This window comes from Sturnira hondurensis, unplaced genomic scaffold (assembly GCF_014824575.4).
Source record: "Sturnira hondurensis isolate 20B ecotype Veracruz unplaced genomic scaffold, ASM1482457v3 Scaffold0022566, whole genome shotgun sequence".
Classification (NCBI taxonomy): Eukaryota; Metazoa; Chordata; class Mammalia; order Chiroptera; family Phyllostomidae; genus Sturnira; species Sturnira hondurensis.
In genome coordinates, this window is record NW_028095197.1 from 15076235 (window position 1) to 15093010 (window position 16776).

The window sequence follows — 16776 nt, forward strand, 5'->3', positions numbered from 1 at the left end:
TTACAGCCAGAAGTTATGGGGACTTACCTTCCAGACTACTGGAACCCTGGGCTCAGTAGTCTGCTGTGGTCCTGGGGTCCCTCACTTCTGAGGTATCTCTCCCAATTTTTATCTACTGCACATGGGTGCGGGAATGCCCATTCTGGCTCTCTGCGCGTCACCACACATCTCCACATTTCTGTGCATCTTCACGTCTCCTTCCCTCCTACCCATCTGGATAGATGCAGCTTCTTTAATCCCTTGGTTGTCGGACTTCCATACAGCTTGATTTTCTAATGATTCTGGGTGACATTTGTTTTGTAATCTAGTTGTAATTTGTGCTGTGATTGTGCAAGGAGGCGCCTCCATCTTGACCGAACTCAGATGCTATTCTTAAATATTCTCTCACTGCCCAACACTTAGGTTACTGCAGCCACTATGCTTTTAAAATGTTTTTGAAAGGTGTAAAAAGGCAACAATAGCACCATGTGGGTCTATGTTCTTAAGCAACAGTCATCTAAAAAGAATTCTAAAACTGAACAGATAGTTATTTTGAAACTGTATCATGAAACTTACATTATGACTGTTGGATTTGTTTTGTCATGTTTTCACAATAAGAGGTTTTTTTTAGTAGTAAGGACTGAATGGATGAATCCATGTTAAAGACTGATGAGTACAGTGCCTGACACTTATTAACTTAATGTTATTATATGCTGTATGTTCATTTATATGCTATAGGACTAATTCTGGGAGACTTCACATTTTTGCATTTATTTTTTACATATTTATGATTTATCTGTCCTGCTAAGAAAGATGTGAAGCGACTCAAAAACATATGTACACAGAGTAATAAAAATACGAGGGAAATTAGAAGCCGTAGAGGGGAACAAATTGGACTACGGGAGAAGATTATCCTAAGTGGCAACATCGGGTCGTGATGGTGGTCTGAGTGAACTCTGGTTGAGCCGCTTGCTGGTATCGGGCACTGAGGGAAGTGCTTCATGGCAAGGGTTCTGTTGGGCCTCCTCTGTCACGTGACCTATTATTATTATCCTCATTTGATAGCAGAAGAAACCAAACTTTAGAGAGCTGAGCAGGTTGCCCAAATTTAGAGACTTTGAACATGACCGAACTGGTGTTCATACTCAGGTCTGTCTGCCTTCTACATTTTTAATCACTATGAGCTATAATTATAATCGCTTCCACTGACATTAACTTTACCCTTAGACCTTTTTCTTTTTAAGTCTTTTGATTCAATAATCCAAGTGAGTGTGGTAAACTACTCCTAAAACATAATTTTAAATACAGAAAAATACAGCATTATTTTTAACAGGGATCAATGAAAATAGTGTACTGCCTAACTGCAGAGAAATGGTTGGATATAATGGTCAACAGACTATTATTCACCTATTAAATCATTTTTTATTAAGAGTTTATAATATGATAATGCCTATAACACAGTAAGTGAAAATGCTGAGTAAAACTGCTAGATTGCCACAATACTGTGTTTCAATGTGCGTAAGAAAAAGAATGAAAATTTACCCCTCCCCTTATTTTGTAATAGTAAGATAAAGTTCTATGTATTAAGTATGCATTCATTTTATGATGGAAAATATATATAGATAATAAAATACTATGTCTTAAAATTGGCTTTGAGTTTTTCAGCAAAAAAAATTTTTTTCTTTAGGTTTATCATATAACAACTATTTGTATTCATTCAGCAAATATTTATAGTAATGCCCTAGGGACTATTCTGGGTGTTGGTCATATACTAGTCAATAAAGAGGATTTAAAATCCACTAGAAAAGGCAGTTTTGTATTCTCCTTTTCATTTTGCATTATATTACAAACAGTTCCTATTTTATTAAAAGCATTTTAAATATGATTATACAATCGTATCATTTTTCAACCAAGCCCATGGGCTTTTCTCACAGTTAGGTGGTTTTTCTTTTTTACTAAAGTGAAGTACGCTGCAGTGAACCCTTTGCACACAAACCCTGGCCCACATCAGTGCTCCTTTCCTGAGGCCAGAACCCTGGAAGTGAGGTTAACGAGCCAGAGTACGTAATAAGGTTCTTGATATGCATCACCAAGCTGCTTTCCAGGAAGATATATATTTGAATAATATAATTATAACATTGTAAAAAATGACTTAAACCCATGGGAGATAAACATTTTGTAATCAAGAAATCCAAAAAAGGGAAAAATAACAAGAAAAATCTTCGTTTTTTTTAAAATAGAAGTTTTTTTTAAAGATTTTATTTATTTATGTATATTTAGAGGGGAAGGAGACAGGGAGAGAAACATCAATGTATGGTTGCCTTTCGTGCATCCCCTGCTGGGAGTTGGCCTGCAGGGAACCAGCCTACAACCCAGGCATGTGCCCTGACTGGGAATTGAACCGTGATCCTCTGGTTCACAGGCCTGTGCTCAATCCACTGAGCTATACCAGCCAGGGCTAAGAAAAATCTTCTGTGTCCAAAATCCTAAGACAAATTCTGCAGTTGAACTTGTAAAAAACATAGTTCCAATCCCAGTAGAGGACATCTTTTTGAAATGAGTTTCTTTCAGTGCAAGTAGGTGGCTGCTTGTGTGCAGAGATAGTTTCTGATCTGGTAGCTCAGCTAGGTAGCTCGTCTAAAAGACAGTGTCGGGAACGAACTGTTGACATACACAGTGACTTGGGTGAATCTGGAGGTAAATTTGCTGAGTGAAACAGGCCAATCCAGAAGATTAAATAGTGCATGATTCCACAGATAGAACATGCATGACATGAAAGCATTGTGGAGACGAAGATCAGATCTGTGGTCGCCCAGTGAGAGGTGGGGTTGGGGGCTGCAGGGGCAGCTGTAAAAGGCTAAGGTGGAGGATCCCTGTGATCATGGAAGTGCCCTGTGTCTGGACTGTGTGGGTCTACTGGCTGCGCTGTCATTCTGTAGTTTTGCGAGATGTTGTCCTGAAAGGGAACTGGGTAAATGGTACTGGGGATCATTCTGTGTTATTTCTTACAACTGCATGCACATTCACAGTTATCTCAAATTTTATTATTTAACTTTAAAACCCTGAATTTTTCAAAAGAATACAAAAGAAAATATCCTGGATCCCATTTCCATGGAGCCTAATGGTTTCATGGAATGGAAAATTGGATTTGGAGGGGACCTTAGCTCCTCTGATTTAGTGACTTGTGACTTGGTGATCAGTGACTCTGAGTCTCAAAGGTAAGACTTAAGTCTAATAGACATTGCAAATTTCCCCCCATAAAGCTGTAATAAAGAACCAAAATCTCAAGTTTCTTCGCTTCTGTGTGAAATTACTTTTACCTCTATTTTATAATACTTTTTCTAATAGTAATTGTGTACCCTAGTTGGCAGTTTATTTGGCTTTGGATTAATAAAAATGAGAATATGAATTATTACTTGTAAATGGTATTTCATTGGTAAACTGAGTCTTTCAAATCAGGGGAAAGGACACCATAAAGGCAAGATTTATGGTGGCAAAAACGAAGGAACTAAGGTAGCCAGGCACTGTGTTAATGCTTTTAGAGTGCTGGTTTTAAGTTATGGGATGTATTGTGTCTTTTAAAGATGGAATAAAAGGCTCAGAAGGGGTTCATGAACTTACTCAAGAGTCGCACAACTAAGAAGTACGAACTAACTCTGATTCAAAACTCCATCTTTCTGACACCCAAACTGTCGCCTTTGCCTTCCCCTTCTTTCCACCATGACTCCCCTCCTCCCTCCTCTCTGGTCACTGTCAGTCTGTTCCACGTTTACATGTCTGTGATTCTGTTTTGTTCGTTAATTTATTTTGTTCATTAGATTCCACCTACAGGTGAGATCATACGCTATTTGTCTTTCGCCACCTGGCTTATTTCACTTAACGTAATATTGAAGTTGTTTCTCACGTGACAATATCCCCCTTCCCCCTTTCAACATCGAGTTTTCCTGAGCCACACCTTCCACCGAGCTTTAACTTGAACATTCCAGATGTGTTTTCACTTTTAGTGGCTGAGCATAAAGAACCTCAGCCTTTCCATCGGGTGGATATCAAAAATTTGAGCCTGAGTGTAAGAAATAACTCATTCTAAAATGCTTTCAGTAAAGAAGAAAATGAGTGTGGCTAGCTGTCTGTGGACATCACCTCAGGAAAGTCACTAGCAGAGAAGAGCCATAAGCTGCCCCCCAAAATGGTGTGTGTGCAGAGGGGGGGGGTCTTCCAAATCATGGACAGACCCAGATTTGCCCCCAACATCATCTGAGATAAAGATCAATTTACAGCTTAGCCAGTGAACCATCTACTGCGTTATAACTCCTGGTTAAGTTAATGGTGAGTGAGAGGTGCTTTGGTGTTGAAAAATAGTAAAGAAAAGCCAAAAGAATTCTCAGGCCGGCTGTCCTCAGCACTGGACAAGGGAAGTCTGATGTAGTCCTAGAGGACTCTTTTCCTATGTTATTTAAAGCTGGTTGCTACACCAAGTAAAGGACTGGGCAGGAGTGTGCCTGGGAGTCAGTATAATTTATTACTGCTTTGTATCAATATCCAAGGACTTGCTGAGTTTTTCCCTGGAAAGAGGGAGGCCCTTATTCGAATGGTATCTGCTCCTCTACTTTGTGACCTTGGGCAGGTTGGCTGGCTAGCGTGTTTCCCAGTCTAAAAGAGAATGATAATGTTTGCCATAAACCACTCATAAGGTTGTTGAAAAGCTGAAATAAAACGTCCCAAAAGAACCACAAAAAATGTGAAGTGCTGCCTGTGAGGTGATGAAGCATCAGAGTAGATGGGACTTGACCATAATCAAATCGGTTATTTCTTTTATTTATGGATGTTTTTGGCAACCCCTTTTCTAAGAGATGGTCCAAATCTAAACTTCAGGGCAAATTATATTAAATTTACCCCATATTCTATTTGAAATAAAATGTGAAATAGAGAAAAAGCTCTTAGAGATGTTTGCTGCAGCATTATTTATGTCTGAAAACAGTGTAAGTCTCCAACTGTAGGAGAATGGTTAAATAAATTTTAAATCACCCATAAAATGAAATTATGTAGCTGAATTAAGTATTTATGCAACATTTATAATGATACTATGCATATTAATGAAGAGCTTTTAATGATTTGTTTCTAGAATACTGTTTCATAAATGTAAAAATGCTTAGGAAAAAATCCATACCGATACTGTGAAATGTCAGTAATTTTCTTTTGAGGGCTAAGAATATGCGTATTTCTTAAAAAATATGTGTACTTTAATCTTAAGAATTGCCACAGGAGCTAAATAAGGGAAGCTTTAGGAAACAAGCATAACATTTGGAAAACTTGATTATTTTTAATGTCAACAAGGGCTTTTTAAATTGCTATTATGTGATTATGCATGGATAACTCTGTATAGGGTATATATATATGGATTATACTTTGCAGTTTGAGACACAATGCTCACGTAACCATCTGATATAAGCAGTAACAAGAATTTTGATCTGCAGAGGGTGAGGAAGCAGTGGTTTCTTACAGTAGGGTATTAAATGTGGTCTTTGTTCTCTCTGCTTCAGGTGCTGATAGTCTGCAGCACAGGTTTGGCTGGGATTATGCTGCTCAACCACCAGCAAGATTACACAGTCTGGGTGCTGCCTCTGATCATCGTCTGCCTCTTTGCTTTCCTAGTCGCTCATTGCTTCCTGTCCATTTATGAAATGGTAGTGGATGTATTGTTCTTGTGTTTTGCCATTGATACAAAATACAATGATGGGAGCCCTGGCCGAGAATTCTATATGGATAAAGTACTGATGGTAAGTATTTTAGATGCTCTCCACTGCTTTAGGGATAAAAGTAGCAATAGCATGAAACCTGCCACACTCATGAATGAGGTCAGTCTTGGGGAAACCAGGGAAGAAGGCCCTCTTAGCATGGGTATCACCATTTCAAGTGCTCCTGGAGCAACGCCTTTTAAGAGGCCTGAGCTCACACTATTTGATAATCCTGTTGCCCCCGCTCTCTGCAGTTAGATGGATTTGAATTGACTTTGTAGACCTGGCTTGTAGCCCTTCAGTTAGAACCTTGGACCACTGATGTTCCAAGTGCACTTTCCTGAAGTGGGGCTCAAAGACAAAAAGCCTTATTTCCTGGACTGTAGTTAGTATCCACCTGTGTTTCTTTATCCACCACCTTTCCAGGTATTATTGTGGCCAACCCCATTAAAACTCATTATCTGAAATATGCCGGGCTAAATTGAAGGTATTTTGTGATGAATATAGATGAACAGACCCATGACCGGTAGACTGTATTGTTTTATATTATTCCAAATTTGAACCTTTACATGGGGATTATGTTCCAATTCTTTACAGTTATGTGGCCTCTGCAGTTTTCCTGTATTAGAACCTCAAACTTTTTAAAAATTAAGAAAACTATACTAAAATGCCTTATTTAAGCCATCATCAGTTATGTATGCTACAAAATTAAGGATGCCTTTTAGTAGTAATAATGGCTATTAAGCTGTGAAATATTTCTATCTTAGGAGTAGATAATATTGAAGACTAAACATTAGATATATTGCAAAAATGTATCTTCAGGAACATGGTTTTAAATTAAATTTATTAATTTAAAATAAATGTGTTAATAAATAGACTAGATTCTTTTTTTTTCAATTGCAAAAATACCACATGAGTTAACTGACCTATTTGGTACTAACACATCATCAACTAAATTTTGGACATTTTTGTAATGTCTAAATTATAATTATAACTGATCATTTTTCACAATGGAATTCGGCCCATGATAATTGCATCTCTTTTGGGATTAAGGCATTTAGGAGAAGAGTTTATTTTTGTTTTTGAGCCATTGATCAAAAGCAGAGTAAAAGTACTGTTTCTCTCGCTTTCGTGTTCTCTATAAGACTGACAACGACTTTTAATGAAGAAGCACTCCATGAGCTTTGACAGCATAGAAACATCCCCTTAGGGATTTACGTCCACCTTCAGTACTTCTGACCACAGGTTCTGGTCGTTACTCTGTCTTCCTGCTTTATGGAGTAATTTCAAGTCCAGAAAGACATTTTTTTAAGTAGCTTACTTATAGTTTGGTAAAAACAGCATTTTGTCCTCAGTCATATCAATGCTTTCTTTTACCTTCAATGGCTATTTTAGAGAGAAGGCTATGGAGTAAGATGTTCTTGTTGTTCCGTTTAACCATGATCGGGGAAAAGTAAATCAACAAATAAAAGTATATTCTAAGTACAGGAAAATAGTCTCTTTTTTTTTTAAAGTTATATATTTTCTCTTTGGGCTAGAACTGACATTACCTCTTAGCATTATTATAAGTGAGATTATCACAATGAATGGATGGAGAAAAAATTTTATAGCAACAGATTGCTGTTTATCCTCACAAATTTAGCCCCTCTTATATCTGATACTGAATATTGTTCTTGCTGTGGTTTTAGGCCATCCATTTACCAGTATTGAGTCAAATATGCGACTGTTCTTTAGAATTTCTGTACCATCCGAAATGTGAAAGAACCTAAGAATCTATGCCCCCTGGTCCCTGTTTTGCAGGAGTTTGTGGAAAACAGTAGGAAAGCAATGAAAGAAGCTGGTAAGGGAGGCGTGGCGGATGCCCAAGAGCTAAAACCGATGGTAGGTGGAGATGAGGAGGTGGCCTCCCTCCAAGAATTTCACTTTCACTTCCTCTCTCTCTCTGTCTTCACTGACTGCACTTCTTCTGGAGAAGCTTTTGTTGTGTGTATCACGCAGGATGTGCTGCTCTTTCTGTTTGTGTGTTTACCCATCACTTGGATGGCTGAATTTTTATCACAACTGAAACCACCTTCTGTAAAAGTAAGCTGAAAGGAACACAGCATTGTCACAAGGAACAGTGGTCATGGCAGTGGAGGGGCTGTTCTTGTCCCTAAGGGGAAATTGCTGGGGTTTTTTTTCTTTTTAACTCTCCGTGGCTAGTTTCCATTGGGCTGAATGTTTGGCTGTGTGCTTGAACTGGCGGTTTGCTTCTTATCATCTGGAAGGTGATAATGGCAATTCCTTTCAACTTGCTAAAATCCATATTCCCTCATTTTTAAACATCGGTTTGTTTATGTTGCTGTCTTCTCCCCTTTGCTGACTTTTTCTTTTGTTGCCTGGATTGTACTTTCTTTGTTTCTTAAGCTATTTTTCAGTAGCAAACAAATCTGTTTTCATCAACACCCACATTTCCCACAAAATAAGACAGCCTGGTCTTCACCACCCTCAGCTGGATTGTAAGAAGGATAAATTACCTCTGGTCAGTGACACATATATTCCACTGTTACTCAAAAAAAAAAAGGCAAGTTCTCAGTGGAGGAGAATCCGGAGCTGCTTTTCCCATAGATGTCTCATCACCACCTAACAACAGATGTGTCTAACTTATATTCATCTAATTGCTACTTATTTTATGAATGTATTATTTTTAAATGGCATGTTTATTTCAAAATATTATATCATTGCCTATATCCGTAAACAGTTCCTTTTAAATACTGCGACTTCTGATTGCGTATCATGTCCAAAACTATGAGGTAAAGACTTTCTCTTCTTCTTTATACTATAACAAATGGTTTGATTCATCATTTTCCAACTTAAGAAATATATAGGACTAACCCATGGAAGTTTTTAAGAGTAAAGGAAATGGGTTCATTTAAGGGGAGTGAGAGAGACCATAAATGTATATGGAAAATAGTTGCATATCCAACCTAAATTAGAATCTCAGCAGCATGTCCAGGTAGACACCCTTTCCTTCATAAACCTCTTCCAGTACCTGTGTCGCTGGTGCTCTTAATAGCTTTGATGATAATAAAGTAAAACATCACTGTTCAGGTTCCCAAAGCACAGATCACTCTAATCATAAGGAGAAAGATGTAGACATGGTTATGGCCTTTAGTTTCAAGTGTGCATTAGCTGGAACTGGATTGAGTGGGCAAGGGACGCCATTCAGCAGTCCCTCCATCAGGTGCCTTGCCTCCTACCCCTTCTTTCTGCACCCCTCTCACTTCATGCAGGCCAGGGCAGCAACATTGAGGGTCCCACCAGCCCTGTGGTGGCATGGAAAAGTGAGGAAGACTTCTTTCTTGCTGCTGCTTCATTGTCCTAATTATTCAGGAATGTGGGTTTCAAGCCTGAGACTTAAAAAGGATATAGAAAATCTTAAAATGTAAACCATCTTTTCCCCCCTTTTCTTTCTGTCCAGTGATTGAAGCTTCTATTAAATTATATGGAAGCATATAATATGCATTTAAAGAAAGGGGTAGCCCTGGCTGGTGTAGCTCAGTGGATTGAGCATGGGCCTGCGAACCACACGATCGCGGTTCTATTCCCAGTCAGGGCACATGCCTGGGTTGCAGGCCAGTTCCCGGTTCCTGGCAGGGGACGAATGAGAGGCAACCATACGTTGATATTTCTCTCTCTCTCTCTCTCTCCTTCCCTTCCCCTCTAAGATAAATAAATAAAATCTTAAAAAAAAAGAAAGGGAGGAATATTTGGAGATTTAGGACTCACTAGTTTGACTGTGAATTGGCATATAGTTCTGTATTCTTAAGGCAAAGGCAGATGGATTGTGGTAGACCAGAATGAAGTGTACCTTCTCTTACCTAAACCTCCAATTCATAATTAACAACACTAGGAGAATTGCCCAGGGTGTGTGGCATCCTACCAGAAGCCAAACAATTTAGAAAGACTTTATCCTAATATTGCTTTCCCTTAACTCAAACAATGCATTAAAATCTTCATTCAGTCTTCACTTTTTGGTTTTTTCGTTGTTCATCAGTTCATTGCTTGCAAATGAACAGCAAATCCCCAAATACCTCTTCTGTGTGCATTGTTCTTCTGGTGCTTTGGACATGGGAGCATTTGGTACCTAAGAATAATGTATTTTAAGGGGTTAAAAAACTCCTCAGGAGAGAAGAGTGAAATGTTGCTCACAAGGTAGTTAAATTTTTTAAGCACAGGGTCCCTCTAATTCTTATCTCTTTTCTACAGTATGCATGGTAAGAGTTGACCCCTACTTCCCCCACCATTGTGTATGTGTCTAAAGAATTACCTGAGAAACTTCCCCCTAAAGTTTGGGAATTGGTAGGATTCATATTGCTTCTTTGTATTTACTTGGTCCAAGGCACATTATTCCCATAGATGAAAGTTCTTTAAAGCATGTCGTACCTAGTTTGCCATGTCTGTGGAGACACTACTGTTTGAGTTCGCCGTCTGCCTTCCTCCTTAATAGGATATTTTAATTTAGGGTTTATTTTTAGCCTATAAAATAATGTTCAGGAAAATGAGGTTTTAAATTTTCCTTCTGACAGAGGGATCATTGAACTGGATATAAATATTCCCAGTTCTCCTTCCTCCTGGACGTTTTTTTTTAGAGAGAGAGCTCCTACTAGTTAAGGAAACTTTAAAGGTTTGTGAGGCCTCTTTGTAAATGTTTGAAGATGATTTAGAAAAATTTACCAAATGTGATATAGAGGTTTAAGAAAGAGACATCTGGCCACCTGCTTATACAGGAGAAAAATCTACAGAGGAAAGGGAGGACAACGCTGTCCACTACAGCGTCTTAGACCAGAGAAGTGTGCTGTGCATATCTCAAAAATTATCCAACCCGCAGTGCGATTGCCACCGTCCATATGAATTCCAGCCCCTGCAAATAGTTTCAGGGGAGAAGGATTCTCAGTTCATTTCGCCTTGTTGCTGTTTGTGACTGTCCATCTATGTCTTTGTAACGTCATTCGTAATCTCCTTCTAATGGTAATTGTCTAAGACTATGCTCTGTATGACTTTGTTTTCTAGGCTTCGGGAGCAAGTTCCGCTTGAACCTAGCTGACCGTATGGAACCCATTGACATTCCAAAACAATATATACACATAACTATGTATCTGTGTGTGTGGGTGTGTGTATATATGTATATGTATGTGTGTATGTATATGTATATGTATATACACACACACACATAATCAGCCAAAATCAGAGAAAAGGAACAGGGATTTAATACCTTTTTTACACTTATTTTTGTCGAACATGTACTCCTTTCATACGGGTGGCTTTTACAAGGCAACTGCCCTCATTTAATGTTTTCAATTGTAATTGTCTTAATGGAAATGTTAAGATTCATATCTGATTAACATTTTTAATAACTTAGAGGAGATTTTTTAACGTTAGTTATTTAAATTAGGTAAAATTAGTGTACTAAATTCTCTGTCTAAAGGGTATCGGGGCGAGTTCCCTGATGTGTACATAAAACCAAGATCCTGTTTCACTGCAGCGTAAGTGCTAGTGGGCTGAGACTAGGCCTATGCTGGCAGAGAAATGAGGAATTACTCCAATCAGTTTTCCCCAGTCAAAGAAGCCATGTCATTTTTACTTTTAAAAACACACAAGTGGGCCCAGTATGGGAAGCTTCGTAACTGCTCGCTCATGCATTTGTCAGCCAACATTAAAAAGTGACCAACTCCTCAGGTATTTGTAGTTTACCCTAACGCTTCTGTAAGAGAGTAGGTAAAAAAGAAAAGGGTAGATAATCTTTCTTATGCAAACTTTTTTCTTATGGTTCGTCTTTCATTTTTGTCTTTAGTAGCATCTTTCACACATTTCGTGCCTGATGTGAAAGGAAGCTGGAGCACCCAGTGAGTGTAGCCTGTAAGTTCCTGTGTATTGATCTGCAGATAAAGTAAAGCTGGGCGGGATAAGGAAGGGAGAGCCCCATGCAACACAGAGCATTGAAAAGTCCAGCTGTGGGCTTCTGCTCCAGAGGCACATGAGTGGGTGAGGGCTGAAGAGCCTTTTTTGTTCAAACGCTTACTCTGAAATCTGAAAGCACACTGGCAGGTGCTCCTCTCCTTGGCAGTTCATGAAGTCCCCAGAGTTCCACAATGTTTAACTGAAGAATTGATCAATGTCCTGATCCTCAAGTGTTGAACTTTTTTGTTTGTTTGTTTGTTTGGGGCCGGGTTACTGGGTTTTATTTTAATTATTATTCCTGAAGCTTACCAGATATGAATGGCTAATATTCCATTGTTCTGCTTATTGTAATGGTGAATGCTTTAAGAAAAAAAAAGTGTAATTTGCTAAGAATAATTCATGATCTGTTTATGCGATAACTCCTTTTTGTTACAATTTTTTTAAAAAAAGGCTATTTTTGTTAATGTAAAGTAACTATTTCAGAGCAAATTTTTTAAACTTATTGCACTAAATACAGGCTCTGTACAAAAAAAAAAGCCTCAGCATTTTATCATTCCATGGAAGGACACTCTTTTGAAAGAAAACATTGCTTCCTATCAGAATGAGACAGCAAATTAGATCAGTATTAGGGAGATGCATACAATTAATGTCAGTAGGGCTTACTGGGCAGCTGTTTGCTAATGCGCTTCCTTTCAAAGGGTTGGATCTTTAAATTGCTGCAAAAGGTAAATTGTATTTTTTTTAAGTATTCGTGTTCTTTAGCTAGGCAAAAATTTGCTAAATGCCTTGGTTTCTTTTCAAAGCTCGTGTAATATTTCTGACTTTTCAGAATATCTGCAATAAGAGTCTGAATTTTTTTTTTAAAGAAAACACACAGTTAAGAGCTCATGTCTTGGCAAAATCTGGGAAACCAACATTGTGAAAGTAGCTATTTTGAAACAATAATTCTCCAGAAGTTAACATCTAACACTGACAAACTGTATCATTGTACTCTTTTATATCAGTTGAAAGGAATAAACATAATTATGTAACTAACAATCATCCAAATAGGTGAGAGAGAGCAAATCATCTGAGAAAATTCAGAATCCCTTCTGTTCCACAGCCACACAAGTTTTGGACATTAAGAAACATTGGGAACTAAATTTAGGATTGGCAAAAAGCTGGAAATGGGTATCAAAACAGAAGACATTCCAGGAGCTAGCTCTTTTTAGGAGGTGTCCCTCCAAAGTGACCTGATGGAAGTCCTGAATTTGGAAATTAGGTCCTACTCACTCGGACAAGCCAGCATCATGGACTCGTGCCGCTCCCTGTTCCAAATGCTCACAACCTCAACTATTTGGAAGCCCCCAGGAATGCTTTCTAATGATCATTTGCAACTAGAACTGTAATCAGAAAGAAATTTTGTATTTTTGTATAACTCGACTGTGTGCCATTTTATATGACAGGTCCTGTTTTACAAATAAATTTTGTTTTACTAACATGGTGTTTAGAAACTATGATCTATGTGTAACCATGTCATTTGAGTTCCAAATTAATTGCCAGGCCGTTTCCCTGGAGTGAGCTTATGTGCCATATCGGTGGATAGGTGCTGATGCGTGTACATCATACATAGGCACACACGGAGATATTTGATATATGTAGTATCCCTCTCATATGAGCTGCATTCTCTGATTCGTTTTATAAAGCATCATACAGGCTTTTTTTTTTCCAGCAGCATTTAAATACTTTGAGGTTATGTTTGGATACTCCTGCTGCCTCTCTCATCCATTGCGAGTCATTCCTCAGCTAGCTGTGGGCTGGCTGCCTTGTGGCTATTCACTCACTGCCTCCATCTTCTGCCCCAGTGAGAAGAATAGATGAAAAACAAAAATTTACCTGTGAAATGGGGCTACCCGAATAATTTTATAAACCACTGAGTCAGTGTTGTGGTCTTGTGTCTTTTCCTGTTGCGGATCTTCACAGTCTCGCATCCAGGACTCACCTTTCTGTCCTCTACTATGAATCATGGCCGCGGGAATGTCAGTATTGTGGTTTCTGCCACCAGCTTGTCAAGGCTCCCGTGCATGATTTGGAGTTCCTAGGCTCCCGCCTCAAGAGGAAGCTCCGCTGTCATACAGTATAGAAGGGAGAACATTGCATTTTTGTATAAATTTAAGGAGATCCATCTTTTATGGTAAACTTACCAGTGCTTCCAGCAAATGTTAGAAATTTAGGGCATTGAAATTGTATAATCCTTGCATGGCTGAGCAGAGCTCAGAGAAGTTTGTTGCTGTAAACCATTTAATGCAATGCTTAACATGTGGGGTGGAAGCCTTTATGCCGTCCTGTAGCATAATTAAGTCCTACGTTACTGCGGTGTGAGTGGCTTAGCTATGCGTTGGTCCTCACCTTTTTCCATCACGGTTAAGGAAGAGGCAGGCACTGAGTGTATTCAAAAATTATCCTGGAAAAAGTCTTTGTAGAGATGCTTTTCTGTTCTTTCTTCTTTCTCTCTTTTTTCTTTTCTTTCTTTGTCAGCCAAGGTCATTAAGCTGCCCCTTCCTAACACCACTGGCCTTGGTGTCTGCCAAGGACTCCCTTGTCTGCCTGGGGCAGTCACAGGAGCAGTGACGAAATGGCCCCTCCTTTACCCTGGTCCTGAGCTGCTTTCAACCAGAGTAATGCTTCCCTCACCCACGTCCTCAGAACAGCTAAGGGAACTGCAGGCACCAAATACTAGTGAGGCCATATCACTGCCCCTGAGGCTTCAACCATTTCCAAGACGCACCACTACTAGGTACTAAAGGCCATTTCAGGAGGTAGCCCTCCGTCATCTGCAGGGCAGAATTCTGGGGCCAGCTCCCAAACTGGAGCTGCCAATTATAATGACCTGAACATTATTTTGTTTTTGGTCAGTAGCCTTCTCATTTGAATTCTGGGGATTTCCAGCAGCCTTTAACAGAGCCTCTGAGAAGTTATCTTCAGAAAGGTCTTCCAGCTTTCACCTTCCAGTGAGTAAGTTCTCCACTGCTTTTTTACTGCAACTTCAAAAACATCCCGAGGCTTATCAGCGTATCTGCCACAGTTAATTTCTGTGCTGTTTTCATATATTCCATCTGACAGACAGGAGTGCACTGTAATGGCTTGCCTCGAGTTAAGATATGGTCCTTGAATACATATTGGAAAATCGTGAGTTCGTAAATACATGCATAAAGCAGAGGCTTGTGTATTATATATTCATAGCATAGAATGCCTTTTGCTTTAAATGCATATTCATGTACCTCGTGTACTAGGGATGCATGTTCGCCCCTTTGAAAAGTGGGCACCATTCAGATGCAGCGACTGCTTTTGGAATGAGCTCATCTCTGTTCAGTGGCATGCGGCCCACATTCTGAAAAAGCCGTCTCAACTGGGCCAAGAGAAACCCTAAAACTAACAAACCTAACCACAAAATGAAAGGCTGAACATGTTGTACACGCGTCTACATTTAAAGCAGTGTACTTTCTCCCATTCAGGTTCCATAAATTGGAGCCAAATTTTTATTCTCCAAGAGGAAAGTTTGAATCTAACATTTAAATCTTTGAAAACACCCTGCTTATCAAAATCTTTAATGCAGAGTTTTTAAACTTGAGCATTTCTGTGGCAAACCTTTTTTTTTTTTCTGTAGAAACCCCATCAGACTCTTCCTCCTCGTCTTGACTTGTGTGTGTGTGAAAGCAGACCAAGGTGCTCCTGGTTCGGCATTGCAGGACAATGACCACTTTTGTCAATGACGCAGGCAGGATGTAAGTGTGATATTTTGTGAAGAAATTCATTGGTAAAATTGTGGAAAAGATGAGACATTGTTAGGGACCCAAATTTTAGGCTACTTTGTTCAGTTTTACAACTTAAGTGATTTCCTGGGAGATAAACACTCCAGACTAGGGGTTCAGAACAGTAAAGCTTTCAGGCTACTTGTAGTCTGGTTAAGATCAAGCTGAACATGAAAACCTTGTATTTCCTAAATGTTTCAGAAACATTCCACTTTTATTTGCTAAAACCTGAATTTAATATTTGATGTTCAAAAGCAGGTTCTTCATCTTTTACTGGGACATGGGCCCCCTTGAGAGGCTTCTGAAAACAATAGACCATCTCTCCAATGTATGTAGCCCATCTATGAACATTTAAGATGCAAATAAGAATTTCAGGGCCCTCACACTGCCAGCTCTCACCCCACCGTGCCCTCAGGGCCTTATGAGCACAAGTCAAAGGTGTTTCTAAAGTTGGTTTGATGGTGTGTTTTGAAATAAGGTAGTAATTAAGCCTCTACCAAAGATATTTTTAAGATGGTACTTGCCAACTTCTGACCTGCAGTCATTTTTATAACTACAAGACTTTGATTTAGTGCTGGCTTTGGAAATAGAAACCACACTAATCTGAATGCAGAACAAGATTGTCCACACGGAATCTCCGAGACAGTCCGATTTCTTTCCTTGGAGGCGTGAAGGCGCATGTGTCTGGTGGGCAGAGGTGGATTTGGGGGCAAGGTACCAAATTATTTGCAGTGGACAAGAAAATCCAAGCAGAAATGAATAGGAAATCCTGTAATTTTCCATCTATCAGAACACTCGATATTTTTACCTCGTAGCTCCGATATGAAGTGTGGTGTGGTGTTATCAGTAGATTACTGTCCAAAAATATATCTGTCAGCATGATGAGAACAGTCGATGATAAATGAGCAAACTTGGTGTAGTCGAGCCGTGGATAAGAGTTGGTGTCGTGGAAAGTTGGAAGAGCAGGTGTTGGGGGCAGGACTTCCAAAGCAGTTTCCTCTCCCTGGGAGTCTAGGCGTCCGTCCCCTTGGTGTGTGTCTCTCAGTCCCCACTGCAGCAGCCTGGACAACTGCCAACGGGGCTGGGCCTCCGCGTGCCACCCCCTCTTTCTTCTGTGGGGAGCGCATGGATTTCGTCCTGTCTGGACCTTACTACGATTAGGAGAGGGTGCGGTGTCGGCAGGGAGAACTCACAGGGCTCCTGAAAGAACCGGCAGACATCCTTAAAGGAGTTGGAATTTCTTTCAACATTTGGGTCATTACTGAATGGTCAGACATCAGACCATCACCGACATTTTCGAGCTCAAGAAAGCATAGGAAGTTCCATCCCTG

The 16776-nt window shown here is 39.5% G+C and overlaps 1 protein-coding gene across 4 annotated transcripts in view; it reads left to right on the forward strand.

Moving 5' to 3' along the window:
* Window positions 1–16776, forward strand: part of SLC44A1 (solute carrier family 44 member 1) — a 173861-nt gene that overhangs the window by 123675 nt on the left and 33410 nt on the right. For 2 of the 4 annotated variants that reach the window (XM_037035967.1, XM_037035969.1), the window contains 3 exons: window positions 5520–5756; window positions 7515–7595; window positions 10767–13132. In XM_037035967.1, the coding sequence (XP_036891862.1) occupies window positions 5520–5756; window positions 7515–7595; window positions 10767–10790 (342 nt within the window). In that variant the 3' untranslated portion in view covers window positions 10791–13132. Of the gene's footprint in view, window positions 1–5519; window positions 5757–7514; window positions 8277–10766; window positions 13133–16776 lie in introns of those variants that run through there. The other 2 variants (XM_037035966.1, XM_037035968.1) reach the window with 2 other exon arrangements.